Raw genomic sequence first — 15396 nt, 5'->3', positions numbered from 1 at the left:
GGCTGTCGGTACTACATCTCAGCGCTCCGTCCTCTTTCGGGGCGGATGACGCTGCAGCCGAAAGTGTAACACGGCGTTGCAACAGGTGCTCGGTCGGAAAAACTCACGAACCGCTGCTGCTGCTGCTGACTCTTCAAACCGATTATGGCCACACGATGTTGTTGGATCTGGTCTCGCGTAACGCGTGCCGCTGATGGGAGGGTTTGAGCGGGCAATGCGAAAATAGAAATGTTTTTCAACGGGCATCGCAAAAAAAAAGAAGAATGTGTCGTCTAGCAAACATAAACACAAACACATAAACCCCGTGCGACCCGTGTGTCGACCGATCATCATCATGAATGGATCGGTCGTAGGAAGACGAACGGCGGTGATGAGTTTGTTATGATCCACTGCGCCCGTCAATGATATGATGGACAGCTAATGAGTCAAGCTGGCTCACGATGGTTGGTAGGGTGGTAAACGTTGGCAGGTAATCCGGCAGGATAATCACAAATGATTCGCGCCAATTCGCAGCTTATCGTGTCCCTCGTTGACACGTCAGGCGGGCCCCGGTTACGAAACTGTGCTGGCGAATCCAGTGGCAACGATTTTGGTCCCGAGTGGCGCGGCGTGTGCCCTTCGTATTCTAGTTGCGCTCGTGTTCGCTCGGTCAAGTGTGCGTCTGTGTGTGTGTGTGGAGAGAGGGTATCTGTTTTCCTGCCCTTTTAAGGAAAGAGACCATGCTTTCCAATGACCAGGCCAACGCTTGGATGGGGGGCTTGTGTTGTTTACAGCTTTCCCTCACGCTCTCTTCGCGGTCCTCACCCTGGGCCAATCCCCACGCGGAACGCGGCGTCTCCACCATGAAACTGCACAGTACTGCATGAAGTGCCGTGTGTGTTTGGGTGTATGGGTGTGTGCGCGTGTGTTTGTGTCCACCCACGAGGGTGAATTCCAAAAGATATTTTACGAAACCCCGAGCATGCTGCCGCGAGCTGCGTTTGCACCGGCACCGGCGGTACCGGTTACCGTTTTTTTGCTATTCGTTGGAAACAGTATTGCGATAAGGAGAAGCATGACGGTACGAAAAAAAGTCCCTGCTATCATATCATAGCGATCATGATACGGAGGGCTCTCTGGGGGCGCCCAGAAAAGAAAAAATCGCACCACCACAGCTGCACACCCGGGGCAATGGGTGCTAAGATCGATAAGCGGTTCGATAAGGGGATGTTCCCTAGCGTGTCGCTATAAATGCTACATGCTGTACGCGAGTTCGATCATAGTACTCATTGAGCGGTGTTTTACCGGTGCTTCGCAAAGTTGTGCTGCTGTGTAGTGTCTTGTCGATTGGCTCAGGAGGCTCAGTTTATAATTCTGCTAGCGGTGAACGAGAACGGTAGTGCAGCGAAACATGTGTGACGAAGAGATTGCAGCGCTGGTCGTGGACAATGGATCCGGTATGTGCAAGGCCGGGTTCGCCGGGGACGATGCGCCGCGTGCCGTGTTCCCGTCGATTGTCGGACGTCCACGTCACCAGGGCGTGATGGTTGGCATGGGCCAGAAGGACTCGTACGTCGGCGATGAGGCCCAGAGCAAGCGCGGAATTCTGACGCTGAAGTACCCGATCGAGCACGGCATCGTGTCGAACTGGGACGATATGGAGAAGATCTGGCACCACACGTTCTACAACGAGCTGCGCGTGGCTCCGGAGGAGCACCCGGTCCTGCTGACGGAGGCCCCGCACAACCCGAAGGCGAACCGCGAGAAGATGACGCAGATCATGTTCGAAACGTTCAACACCCCGGCAATGTATGTGGCCATCCAGGCGGTGCTGTCGCTGTACGCTTCCGGCCGTACCACCGGCATTGTGATGGACTCTGGTGATGGTGTGTCGCACACGGTGCCCATCTACGAAGGCTACGCTCTCCCGCACGCCATCCTGCGTCTGGATCTGGCCGGTCGCGATCTGACCGACTACCTGATGAAGATCCTGATGGAGCGTGGATACACCATGACGACGACGGCCGAGCGGGAAATCGTGCGCGATGTCAAGGAGAAGCTGTGCTACGTTGCGCTGGACTTCCCGCAGGAGATGGACACGGCGGCTACCTCGAGCTCGCTGGAGAAGTCGTACGAAATGCCGGACGGACAGATCATCACCATCGGTAACGAGCGGTTCCGCTGCCCGGAGGTGCTGTTCCAGCCGTCGTTCATCGGCATGGAGTCGACCGGCGTGCACGAAGCGGTGTACAACTCGATCATGAAGTGCGACGTGGACATCCGCAAGGACCTGTACGCGAATATCGTGCTGTCCGGCGGCTCGACCATGTTTGCCGGCATCGCGGACCGTATGCATCGCGAAATCAATGCCCTGGCCCCGAGCACGATCAAGGTGAAGATTGTGGCACCGCCGGAGCGCAAGTACTCGGTCTGGATCGGTGGCTCCATCCTGGCGTCCCTGTCCACCTTCCAGCAAATGTGGATCTCGAAGCAGGAGTACGACGAGTCTGGCCCGGGCATTGTCCACCGCAAGTGCTTCTAGGGTGCCTTCTTCTCCTCGTCGTTCCTGTTGTTTTACTGTGTTAAGCGTTGTTTTGTTAGTAAATTAAAATAAACTTCACTTTTAATATTAAACAGTGTTTGCGTGCTCTGGGGGGATTCGTCGTGAAACATTTGCATTGGCTAGGAACACACGGTATCGTCGGCGAAAATCACCCAGTTTTTGTTGCGTTCTTCACATGCCAGTGTGTGGATGAGTAGTGGACGAGCGCGCGGGTTGTGGGAAGTGGGAGTATAAATCCGATTTTCCGAGCGTATTTTCACACGCACACGCGATGTATGCGAGGCCGGGAAACTGAACGTAGTACGACCATACAGGGGGACCATTGGTGGGCGATTTCTTCTGGTGCGCATGCGTTGTTCCATGGAGATTTTCCCGAGCGAGCCGAACGTCGGGCCAACAGCTGAGCCGCCCGAAGAGTATAAATATTGGATTATAGTAAATCCAATTAGTCAGTTGCTCAGCCACTGTTTGTCCAGAACGATCGTACGCCCGTCCGGTGTCGTGTTTTAGTGAATTTTTGTCAGCGTAAATCGTAACATCCCCACAGGTAAATATTGGAATGGGAAGACGCTCACGTGACGGCCGGCGGTCGACAGGCGCTCAAGTGGTCAATCGCTGTGGAAGGTCAGTTGATGGTGTGCAGTGTTATCAGGCGCTGGTTGCCCGTGCAGATAAGCAAACCGTCTCCACCACCACCACCACTATCATCAGACCGGATCTGCTACGAAGACCTACGAGCATTGCTGTCGTCGAAGTGACGCCTAGTGTTGGACGAGTTGCGAAACGGAGCAGTTGACGGCAGTGTTCTATAATCCGAATCTTTGTTCTGGCTTTCGTTTTTGGTTCTGCACAGATAACCGAAAATGTGTGACGACGATGTTGCCGCGCTGGTCGTAGACAATGGATCCGGTATGTGCAAGGCCGGGTTCGCCGGGGACGATGCGCCACGTGCCGTGTTCCCATCGATTGTGGGTCGTCCCCGTCATCAGGGCGTGATGGTCGGCATGGGACAGAAGGACTCGTACGTCGGCGATGAGGCCCAGAGCAAGCGAGGTATCCTGACGCTCAAGTACCCTATCGAGCACGGTATCATCACGAACTGGGACGATATGGAGAAGATCTGGCACCACACGTTCTACAATGAGCTGCGCGTGGCTCCGGAGGAGCACCCGGTCCTACTGACGGAGGCCCCGCTCAACCCGAAGGCGAACCGTGAGAAGATGACGCAGATCATGTTCGAAACCTTCAACTCGCCGGCTATGTATGTGGCCATCCAGGCTGTGCTGTCGTTGTACGCTTCTGGCCGTACCACCGGTATTGTGCTGGACTCTGGTGATGGTGTGTCGCACACGGTGCCCATCTACGAAGGTTACGCTCTTCCTCACGCCATCCTGCGTCTGGATCTGGCCGGTCGCGATCTGACCGACTACCTGATGAAGATCCTGACCGAGCGAGGCTACTCGTTCACTACCACCGCTGAGCGGGAAATCGTGCGTGACATCAAGGAGAAGCTGTGCTACGTTGCGCTGGACTTTGAGCAGGAGATGGCAACTGCCGCTGCCTCGACTGCGCTGGAGAAGTCGTACGAACTGCCCGATGGACAGGTGATCACCATCGGTAACGAGCGGTTCCGTTGTCCCGAGTCGCTGTTCCAGCCCTCCTTCCTGGGTATGGAATCGTGCGGCATCCACGAAACCGTCTACAACTCGATCATGAAGTGCGACGTGGACATCCGCAAGGACCTGTACGCGAACATCGTCATGTCGGGCGGTACCACCATGTACCCGGGTATTGCCGATCGCATGCAGAAGGAGATTACCGCCCTGGCGCCGTCCACCATCAAGATCAAGATCATTGCCCCACCGGAGCGCAAGTACTCGGTCTGGATCGGTGGCTCCATCCTGGCGTCCCTGTCCACCTTCCAGCAGATGTGGATCTCCAAGCAGGAGTACGACGAGTCTGGCCCGGGCATTGTCCACCGCAAGTGCTTCTAAGCTAGGAGAGTCATCGGAGCCGTGGGATAACGGGGTGTAGCCTGAATTGATGAGGGGCATTAATTGGAGGCAAACACTAACAGCGCTACACAAATTACCAGACACACATACAGACACAGAGGTAGTCGTTAAGCATTAGTGCGCATCGTGTTGCACGAGGCCTTACCCCCAACCCGAACCCTTCTAGGCCAAGCCAAATGCCATCTTCCAGAATCTCCAAGAATTCTCGAACTCCCCCCTCCCCCTCACTTTCACCCTAGTCATTGATATGTATTTCGTTGCCAAAATTCGATTCCACCCGAAGGAACACACCAAGTTGCTAGAAAAGGAAAGGTACTGACGTATAGCATTCAAGAGGAGTGCAAACTGTGCGAAGACTGCCGCTTTTAACCGTGAAAAAGAAACACTGTTCGTGAGCGTGTGCCGGACACGGTATTATTTGTTCGACTTATCAAACTGTTATCTATTAATTAATGATCGTGCTCGAGGAGAGATAAATTATACTCTTATTTTAATTTACGACGTTTACACGGTACCAAAGCTATACAAATAAATTATTAAGCGAATGTTTAAGGACTTGCAGAAGACTAATGTGTTTGTTGGGGCGCTGGCATAACTTCGATTCAACCGATTGAGCCAGTTTCCAGCAAAGCGATACGATCAGACACACACACACCAGCCAGGTGGCTTGCATGATGCGCTGTGATGCAAGAGACTGGAATCCGTCGGTCCGTCTGGCTGAAAGACGCTGTGACTAGTGCTGCTCTTTCGGCTTTTGTTTTTCCCAAATTCAAAAATAGCATTCAACGGCACATTTGTAACACGGTTGCGCATCGATCTCGCTCACGCTGATGCTGTGATCCAGCAGAAGAAGGGCACCCGTGATCGTGGCCATATAATGCAATCGAACGAACCAGCACTACGGTTCCCCGTCAATCGGTGTCGTTAAAGGGCGATGACGTCAGCGGATACTAAGATCGTGCTACCATGCCGGGGAAGATGAGTTGTACGCTTGCTGGGATTTGCCTGTAGGTGGAGGTGGTTTTACATCTTCTCAACTTTTCGCCATTTGCCGCTATCGGGGCAGCTGCTGCAGCGTATTGAACCTAGCACACGTTACATTGCGCGGAACATCGATGAGGTTGCGCGTAACCAATGCCATAAACTTCGTCGCTTTTACGCGAGCGTAAGCGGGATTCAATTTTCGCTGTTTTCACAAATAACAATTTTATGGCAGCCTTGGGGAAAGTTTCCAAGATTAGCTTTTGGGCAGGGGACGGGAAAGTATAGCCAAAACATTAACCATTGTTTATTGCTTCGTCATAGTAGTGCCGAGTACTTGAGCTGCACAAACAGCTACAGAGAGAGGGAGAGAGTAAGTTGGTGGGAAATCGTGCCCAAATCCCTCGCTCGTCATACTGCCAACCCGTGGAAACGGGTTTGCAATTAAAAATCACACCACTGTTGGGTAAAGGATTTGGGTTTACTTCTTGAAAGGGAGTAATAATGCATCAGAAACCCACCCAGTTTGTTGTGCCGGTTGGCGATAACAATGTTCAACTGGTTGCCTCAAGAACGGGATTATTTAACGGTCTCAACTCGGTTCCCTTGAAACGGGTCTGCGATCATGCTACATTGTTTCAAGGACTGGAGAATAAAAGCAAAATAACAGTGTAAACCGCTTTACAAAACCAGAGAGCCTCGGAAATCGGATAGCGGCCACAAAGTAAGAACCTGTGATTGATTCGTATGGATACATTCTACCTTCTCCTGGGCTCACAGCCAAGTCCTTATGCAAGAACTACAGCCAAGCCCCACCGATACGTTGAAATGGAAACACGTGGTCTTGCATGTCGCGAACGGTTAAGTTCTACCCCTTTCAATGGACGGATCCGATCAAGGTTAACCGATGGTGCAGAAATACCAAACATACACACACCATCTCGCCTCAGAAGCCACACGCTTCAGGTTCTATCCTGAACGGTCATTCCGGGCTTAGAACAAAGCGGGCGTGTGCCACGTTAGATGGATGGTTTCGTTGTTCCGGAAACGCTTCTATAACTCTTTAATCACTTTGATCGTGGCGATCGAAGACATTTTAAGCTCCCGCAAAACAACGTGTCCACTATCGAAAGGCAAGTGGGGAGGTTTATTTATTGAACCTGACACTGTGGGACGGCCTTTCGGCCTCCGTTCTCTGCTGCCTTCGCTCGCCAATAGTAGTTTGCGAAAAAAAAAGACTGCAGCAAGGAGTGGACTAGTTAATTGCGCCAAGCACCCCTATACACGATTACTGGCCCGTACAGTGTGCGCGCGCGCGCGCGTGTGGGGTAGCGCACAATAAAAGGAATGGAGTTTTAGTTACGGGGCTGCGGATCGTCCACCTTACTTACCCCTTGTTGGGTTGGTTTCTGGGAACGATGTTGGAGCATTTTATGGGGGTTTAATTTATAGCACATATTAATGTGCCCGGCGCGGCTAATTGCGGTCAAAAGTTTACGGTCTGGTTTGTAATTTGGATGGTTTTGGGTGATGTTTTGCTACAGTTTTAGTGCAACACTATGTGTTGGAGCGTTGTTTTGGAGTTCTTGCCATGGCTTACTTGGAAAGCCATGGACTATTTGCAAACCATACAATTACGCTGGACACGTTTTACTTTCATGGGCGCTAAATTCATCTGCATAGTTAAAATCTGAGACTAAAATACTAACATTTTTGTTACAAACGAAAACATTCAAAGGTGCATTTGTAACTATTTATTTAATTTCGTTTTGTTTGCTAGGTTCCTCCGAAAATTGTAACATAATTATTGATCACTATGATATTGACTGAATGATCATTTGAATTTTTGTTTGAAAGTCTGTAGAAGCTGTTCAACTAGGAAGAAACAGTTCTACAGACACATGCGTTAGAATATACCAAAAACCAATTCATTTTTTTATTGGAATTCTGTTCCTCTTGGAAATTATCCTCATGGGCATGGGTGCTCAATGTTATCAGTTAGTGAGCCACATTACTTCGCAAATTACACTGTATGGAGCCATTTTGACGCAACCATTAGCTAATGGCTAATTTTTAAAGCTATTTTAGTTCATATTGTATGGCAAATTCCTTGGAATTTAATTTAAATCATTAAGAACACTGCATTCATTAAATGAATCTATAATAACATTGCAGATTATGTGTACACCATGGGACAGAGTGTCTTTTAAATCAAACATCTTTCATTCACGAGATTCATTCAAAAGAGGTCAATCGAGTGAGAAACGAAATTTGAAGACATGAGCAATGACTGGAGGATAATCAAGGCATGAAAATTAGCGAATGACTTATTTGATCAAAACCATAACCCAGAAAAGTTGTAGTGGAGCGTTTCCATTAAATCAATAACTAAAACTATTTACGAAATATTCTTATAAGTGTTGGTGTATAGTAAGTTTCGATTCCTGTAAAAGATTGGACCTAGTTCGACGCTCACCTGTACCGTCTTCTCGTGGGAATGACTATCCGGTTTCGTGGTACTAATTAAGTTTAGTAAGCAGTGCAGTTTAGTGTCCAAGGAATAAATTCTTGGCGTAGGTCATTGCGGCAAAGCAGAAGAGCTACATACTTGCTGCAACATGCTCTTTAAAGACGCTGTTGAAGTGGATATAGAACTAAATGATATACGTACAAACGTTGTTGATCGTCTTTCTTTAACCCAAAATATCGAATAAACCCTGTCTTTTTTTGTAGAGGATGCTCTTGTAGCTCTTCAAGTGGTCTTGGGTAAACAACGTTACATCGGAAATGAGAAGAATAAAATTACTTTCAATACTTATTGTACTTGAACGCTCAAAACCTAGAACTCGTAGGCATGCTTTTAAATTCATTTTTTTAAATTAAATCCTTCGTCGTTGTTTGTGTTAGAGAAAGGAATCTATTTCATCGTAATGCAGACATTTTGGAGCATCTTGCTTGGTGTGTTGCGCAAACAGGTTTCGTACCCCTTCCCTTCGTAATGGATGGCCCCTAAGCGCCAAGTGCATTAAGTGTTTGGCTATTGAATGTTACCCAACGGGACATGTGCGGGAACTAGGTATTGCTTGTTAGTTTGCTGCTTTTGTTTCCACTGAAAGTTGATACATCCTCCAGGGTTTTGATTTTCAAACAATGTAAATTATGTACCTCCAAAGCAACATTAGAAGGGAGGAGGAAGGGAAGGGGGATCAAATTTCACATTCACTTTTGCTTTCGATAACGATCGACGTGTCGAGTTCAGCTTTTGCCTTTCGCACCGTTGTGTTGCTTAGATTTCGTGTGCGCCCTCAGGTCGTTCATCGCCCTAAGAGTAATGGAGCGGATACAGCAAGTACACCAACAAGGTGGACATTCGCCCGGTCACATGGTCAGCGTACAGAGGGAGTGCTGCAAAGAAACGGCACCAAACGAGGTTAACGTCACAATTAACGAGTAGTACAACGTGTGTATGTGTGGAGAATAGGCAAAAATAAACGGATGCCGTTGTAGTGGAGATTTGCACTAGAATTTCTAACCGTGCCGAAGGTATTGGAGGAGTGTTGACGTGTGAATCGTTCTATACCGGCAATACTTAGCATACTTTGGGTCACATTACATCGATGCGATTCCTCTCACAACACTGCGCCTCATTACCGGCATTGCTAAATTCGTCATTGTTTGCAAGCAAGCGGACAAACGTCACCGGTGTGTGCTCCAGTTGTGCGAAGCCGTTAATCATAATGTCCAAACTGGTTTGCTGCCGCGATAAAGCCACATACGGTGACGCCGAGGACTGCGAAAGGTACGTATGTACGTACCGACGTGCGTACACTGCTGCAAAACTCTCTTTAATTGGCTTATGTTTCACTGCACACATGCTTCTTTGCTTGTTTTAGTTTTTAAGGGCCAATTGACCTTGAAATGCGGAACCTGATCCCACCTGATGTGGTGTACACCGTGCAGCAGGTTGGCACACCGTAAGTGTCGGGGTGTGTGTATGTGTTTTGGGAGTCCACAGAAGAGAATGTCCTCCGAACCGACGACAGATGCTGTCCCGATGGCTGATGGACACAACAAAAACAGCACACGATTGTTGCTGCGTTGACCGCTACCAGTCACCTAAATGGGTGAAGTAATGTGACACCTAAACCAAGCGACTAACCCGCTCCGTGGGTGAACTCGCCGATCCAACGGGACACGGGCTTACACGGTCGTGCGGGCCGGATTGACTTGATGAAAGCTTAATGCATGGCATGGTGTCGTGTGTTTGTTTATTCTACTACCAGGGGGAGACTGATTGTTTGATCCCTGCCCCGGACATAATGATCCGTGTGGCACATTAGGGCCGTCGATTGTAATCGGCCTGCTGTTATGATAAATCAATAACGATAATTGGCGCGTGCATCGTTCCAGCCAAGCCACACTGGCCGCTAAATAATTCACACCCTAATGGGTCCCCATGGGGCAGATGCGCTTTTGTTTGTTGGTAGTGATTTTGGGGTGACGTATAAATACATTGTCCGGGACAATGTCCCTGGGTCAATCGGTTGGGTCAATCGTTCCTGCTCGTCAGTTCGTTCGGCAGGTCGCAATGTACCGGCAGGTGAGCGTTTGGGCGCTACTGCTGACCGTGGTGCTGCGCCAGACCGCCGGGGACATACCGGTGGACGAAGCGGAACACGAGCAGCTGCTCACGGTCGTGCCCTGCATCAGGCGGCTGTGCGAGAAGTACTTTCGGTCGGAACGCGCCATGAAGGGTTCGCTGGCCATCATCAACATCAAGCCGGACGCGTCCACCTTCCAGCAGCACATACTGCGCTCGATCAACGAGGACCCCCGGCACGAGATGGGCGTGATGGTGAAGGACGCTTCCCAGCCGCACCTGAACGCATCGCACGTAACGGAGAAGGCCAAGAACTACCTGATGCTGATTGCCGACTCGTCGGCGCTAGCCGCCCCGATCCGGCAGCTGCGCCGGCTGCCCACCTGGAACCCGCTGGCCCAGGTGGTGGTGGTGTTCACGGCCGAGCTGACGCCGCTCGTCTTCGAGATCGAGGTGCGGAACGTGCTCCAGGAGCTGTTCGACCATTCCGTGCTGAACGTGAACGTGATGGTGCAGAGGTACAACACGTCCGTGCTGGAGGTGTGGACCTGGTTCCCGTACGAGAGCGGCAGCTGTGCGGACAACATCGAGCGGTTGCGGCTGGTCGACGAGTGTGAGTATGCGTTCCAGGAGCCGGACCCGGAGCGCAACGTGCGCGCCGCCTGGGTGTACCGCGAGCGGCACTACTTCTCCGACTATGGGCCGAAGATACCGAAGTACTACCACTACTGCCCGCTCAAGGTGTCGACCAGCATCTGGGAGCCGTTCGTCGTGGGCAACGCGAGCCACATCGAGAAGGGACTGGAGGTGCTAATGCTGGACGTGATCACGGCCCGGATGCGCCTGGTACCGGTGTTTAGCGTGATCGACGGCAGCCTCACGACGGCACGCATCACGGCGGACAACCAGACGGGGCTGTACGCGGACGTGTTGCAGCGACGAACCGACCTAATGATTGGCGGGCTGCACGAAAACCCGATCAGCCGGAAGCTGCTGTCGGCCACGATACCGTACTTTCAGGACGATCTTACCTGGTGCGTGCCGACCGCCCGACACGCACCCAAGTGGCTGAACGTGTTCATCATCTTCAACGTGTGGACGTGGCTGATCGCGATTGGGATCATCTTCGCGGCGGCCGCGCTGCTGTTCCGGTTCAACTACGTCGAGGGGTTGTACCGGGTGAACTACACCTGGATGCTGCTCCAGTCGCTGGCGTTCTCGCTGAGCGTGTACGCGCACTACTGGCCGCGGCGCGTCTCCATCCGGCTGTTCCTGATCGGGTACATGTTTTACGGGCTGCACTGGAACGCGGCCTACCACAGCTTCCTGATCTCGGTGCTGACGCGCCCCCGGTACGAGCCGCAGATCGCCACCGTCCAGCAGGCGATCGAGGCCGGGTTTGGGTTTGCGGGTGCGGAAAACACGCTCGGTCACTTTGACAAACCGGACGGCGTGTCGCGCCACATCGCCGCGCACTACGCGGTGTGCAGGAATTTGGACGAGTGTCTGGGGCGGCTGCGCCGGGAGCGCACGGTTGCGATCGCGATGAGCCGGGCCCATTCGAGCAACAGCCGGGCGATCGGGGAGGCCGAGCTGTACTGCTTCTCGAAGGCGGAAAACATCTACACCTACTCGGTGAGCATGCTGGCGAAGAAGGACTTTCATCTGCTGCCGAAGATCAACGAGCTAATACGGCGGATCAGCGAGAGCGGGCTGCTGGGCAAGTGGCAGAAGGAGAGCGAAAAGATCCGCATCGATCGCGATGAGGACGAAGGGGCGGGAGGCGATGAAGGAGGGGGCAGCGGAGGTGATGGTGAGAAAAGTGGAGAAGGACAGACGATTCTGCGGCTGGATCACATCGAGGGCGCCTTTCTGCTCGGTGCCGCCGGACTGCTGCTCGCGCTGGCTGCGTTCGTCGGCGAGGTGCTGTACTACCGGGCGAAGCGGCGCTATCGATGGCGAGACAATCTGGCCGATCGGTATCTTTTGTAGGGAGGGGGGAGGGGGAAGGGGGTACATGGAGGCTCAAAGCAGCAGGAACCGGCGTGTGCGCGGTCGGGCGCGTGCCATGTGAAAGGAAGTTAGTGACCTTGTGCGGTGTGCGCTCTTGTAAGGAACTTGTAGCCAAGCCATGGTGCGTTGAGTTTTGCCCGTTGAGAGGCTCGCGCGTGTGTTGGTGTTCTTTTTTTGCTGTTGTTGTTGTGTGTGTGTGTTACCATTATTCGGACGAATGTTGTTCGGTGTGTGACGACCAGCCAGGGGCGGATGGGCGCGAGTACGAATGTGTACACTTACATTCCACCGGAATGGGGGCGCACGCGCCCTGTCCGAAGGTCTTAAGACGGTTTCGATTCGATTGTCGGTCCGACATTCGAGGCATCAACTGTTAAACCTATTTCCGACCGGCGTCTTACGGTGGCACGCATTGTCAACGGGGTGGACCACTGGTGGTAGCAATTAAGTGGCCCAGGCTGGGTTGATTTCCGGCCCAGGTTGTGCCTCCCCCCCCCCAAACGCGGAACGCACTCGATTCCGCTCGATAAGCACGCTGAGGAACAAAATGAGTACTCATGTTCGAGCTTGCTTGCGGCGAGTCAATACGAAACCGACCACCCGTCCCATCCGTGTGGTCGGTGTTAAGGGTGCGGAAAATCTCTACGTACGGAGTTCACGCCCACGAAGCTCAGAGGTGTTGCTGGCATGCGTTGTAGGAAATTTGTGCCTAAGTACCTGTCTTATTCACACTGGCGTTGCTCGCATGAGTGGCGCGGAGTTGTTTGTGTTGGCGTGTGCCCTTGGGCGGAAGTATGCAAAGCGAAGGTCCGAGCGAGCGTTTTTTACAGGTGTCCGAAAGGGGTTTGGGAATTTTTAGGGATATTGATGTCGTTGAATAGTACAAATGTGTGGAATTGCACGATAGTGAGACGTTAGCTATTTGTATTAATGATGAAACAATATGAGTGTAGGAATTACAATAATTGGATATAACATGTACAGTAACAACTCACTGAGTGTTGCACGACCTATTTACGATATTTAAAATGGAATGTATATTAAAATGTCTGAGATTTATCGATCGCATATTGGGCGAGGATTGGTGCCATGGCGAATACACAATTGATGTTGCTGCTAACCAACCAGGTCGAATCTTATTTGTGGAGCATAGGTAGAATTTGGATGAGAAAGATTCTTTAAGATTCTTTTATTAAGAAGGTAAGGTAGAAGATGAATAATATCCCGAACATTCATGTGAGAATTATCTGAATTGGAGAGTAATAATAATCTTTACTAAGCGAGATTATTTAGGTTGTCTGTGGTGTTCCTTTTTTCTATAGGTATTGTAAATAAAAAAAAATCAGTGTTGAAAATCGACACATGTTAGTAAAATGAACAAATGTAAAATTTGTAAACTATTTATATGATGTAAATGATGATGTATAAAAAAATACTGATATTAACTATTTTTGTGTAATTTAGTTTTATATTCTTATTCAGATTGATTCCCATTACTTACACTCAATTTCAATGCTCAATTCTTCTTCTATTTGGCAAACGATCTATTTGATCATGCCGGTCTATACAAACTTTCGACACTTATTTAGTTCCACGCAGCCAGCTAGTCAGTGCTTGCCACGGTGGACGGCCCATGCTAAAGTTGATCCCATGATGGACATACTATTAAGCTATTCGAGTTGCCGTTTGTACCGCGAGACTCCCAATCTCAAATCAAAACAGTATGAATTGTCGGGTCTGATCTTTTTAGCAATCTATCTTTTATCCAGGTGTCATTGTATTTACTTCTTTATTACAGAAATTTATTCTGTTTTAATTCAAATTGCAAACAGTTTCAAACTGCAGACATTCATCATGTTTTTATTAAATTTCATCATATCCAGTCCCTGGGTCCCTGCCGATTTTTAATTTTACATGATTTCCATAATGCACTAGAGTAAATTGAAAATGTGTCTGATCCCTGGTAGGTCTTGATGTCACGATAAATAAATATTTTCTGTCAGAAAATTAACCGCCATTCACTTTGGTTTCAAATCGACTCCAAAGTAATTTCTACAATAATTCATATTACTCTGGTCCAGATGCATTCAAGCATATCGGAATCCATTGTAGAGGTAATTATCAATGTGAAAAAACAGTGTTTTATCATATTGTGCTCTGATTTGCAATAAAACACTTATTTAATTCTGTCCGGATTTCGAAGCAAGATTTTGTTTACCTTGTTTGAAATTCCGCACCGCCGAAGTAAATTGTGATAAATTGCATATTGCCATAATTTTTAGACATTGATGATACTAAACAACAACGATATTTGAAGCAAGATGTAACGAATGCCTTGATCTTGATCGCCGTATGGCGAGGATCGTCAATACACGCAGCAGCACTGGTTTGTTGGTGCACTGTTTTGTTTATGGAGACTTTTGAGTCTCGCGACTGCATTCGTCTCTTAACGCAGCAGTACCATGGTTCAATGCATGTACGAGTACAAGATAAAAACAGCACCCAAACTCCGTTGTCATTAAGACGGTTGTTCTGTTGGTTTAGCAAGACACTGTCACTCAGAGTTGGGTGTTCGGAGCTTAAAAGAACGTGAACACAAAAAAGTGTAGTTTGTGTGTGTGTGTGTGAATGTAAAGATTATTGACGAAAATTTGAGGTTTTCCACAACTCGAATCAAAATGCCCTTAATTTGAAATATGAGCTCGAAACTGTCCGGAATTTGAATCAAAATATCTTTGTAGATTATGATGATTTTTTTTAATGTTTCGAGTAGAATGTTTGTTAATATTTATTCTCTAATTAAATCGATTACTTCAGTTAAGCGAATTATGCAGAGGTATGATTAATTAAATTTGAATTATTACTAAAAAATTAAATGCAAAAAATACCTTAAGTATATAAGTATTTATTCAAAGCAATACGGCATTCATCGTTTTTTTGTGTATTAACCTATAGTTTTCATGCAGAAATTTTACATACAAACATTTTACAAGGTTTAAACACTTTGCTGTAATAATGAGTAAATGTAAGTCAAAAGTATGTTTGTCACAAGTGGGTTACAGCAAGTTGATGATGATGTTGATGATGAGCTTTGCTAATGGTGTTCTTGTAACAAACAATTTTATTCATAATCGACATCCAATACTGCCCCACATGTGTTTTTCCTTATAATAACAGCTCATGTTACTCTTTCGAAATTTCACTTTATTTGTGCTCTAGCATCAAAATGCTTTTTTTTGCGTCGA

The 15396-nt window shown here is 49.1% G+C and overlaps 3 protein-coding genes across 3 annotated transcripts; all 3 read left to right on the top strand.

Annotated features, from left to right (window-relative positions):
- Positions 1-1242: 1242 nt before the first annotated feature.
- Positions 1243-2613, top strand: LOC1272407 (actin-3, muscle-specific). The gene has a single exon (XM_061641122.1). The coding sequence runs from the start codon at positions 1391-1393 to the stop codon at positions 2519-2521; it is 1131 nt and encodes a 376-aa protein (XP_061497106.1). The 5' UTR covers positions 1243-1390; the 3' UTR covers positions 2522-2613.
- A 317-nt stretch (positions 2614-2930) lies between these two features.
- Positions 2931-5112, top strand: LOC1275975 (actin-87E). Its single transcript, XM_061641120.1, has 2 exons — positions 2931-3089; positions 3396-5112. Exon 2 carries the CDS (start codon positions 3406-3408, stop codon positions 4534-4536), a length of 1131 nt encoding a protein of 376 aa, XP_061497104.1. The 5' UTR covers positions 2931-3089; positions 3396-3405; the 3' UTR covers positions 4537-5112.
- A 96-nt stretch (positions 5113-5208) lies between these two features.
- Positions 5209-12130, top strand: LOC133392105 (uncharacterized). Its single transcript, XM_061650655.1, has one exon. The coding sequence runs from the start codon at positions 10064-10066 to the stop codon at positions 12128-12130; it is 2067 nt and encodes a 688-aa protein (XP_061506639.1). The 5' UTR covers positions 5209-10063.
- The last annotated feature ends 3266 nt before the right edge of the window (positions 12131-15396 follow it).

The sequence above is a fragment of the Anopheles gambiae genome, chromosome 2 (assembly GCF_943734735.2).
Source record: "Anopheles gambiae chromosome 2, idAnoGambNW_F1_1, whole genome shotgun sequence".
Lineage (NCBI taxonomy): Eukaryota > Metazoa > Arthropoda > Insecta > Diptera > Culicidae > Anopheles > Anopheles gambiae.
Note: the sequence above shows the minus strand (reverse complement) of the source record. Positions and strands in the feature narration are given on the sequence as shown.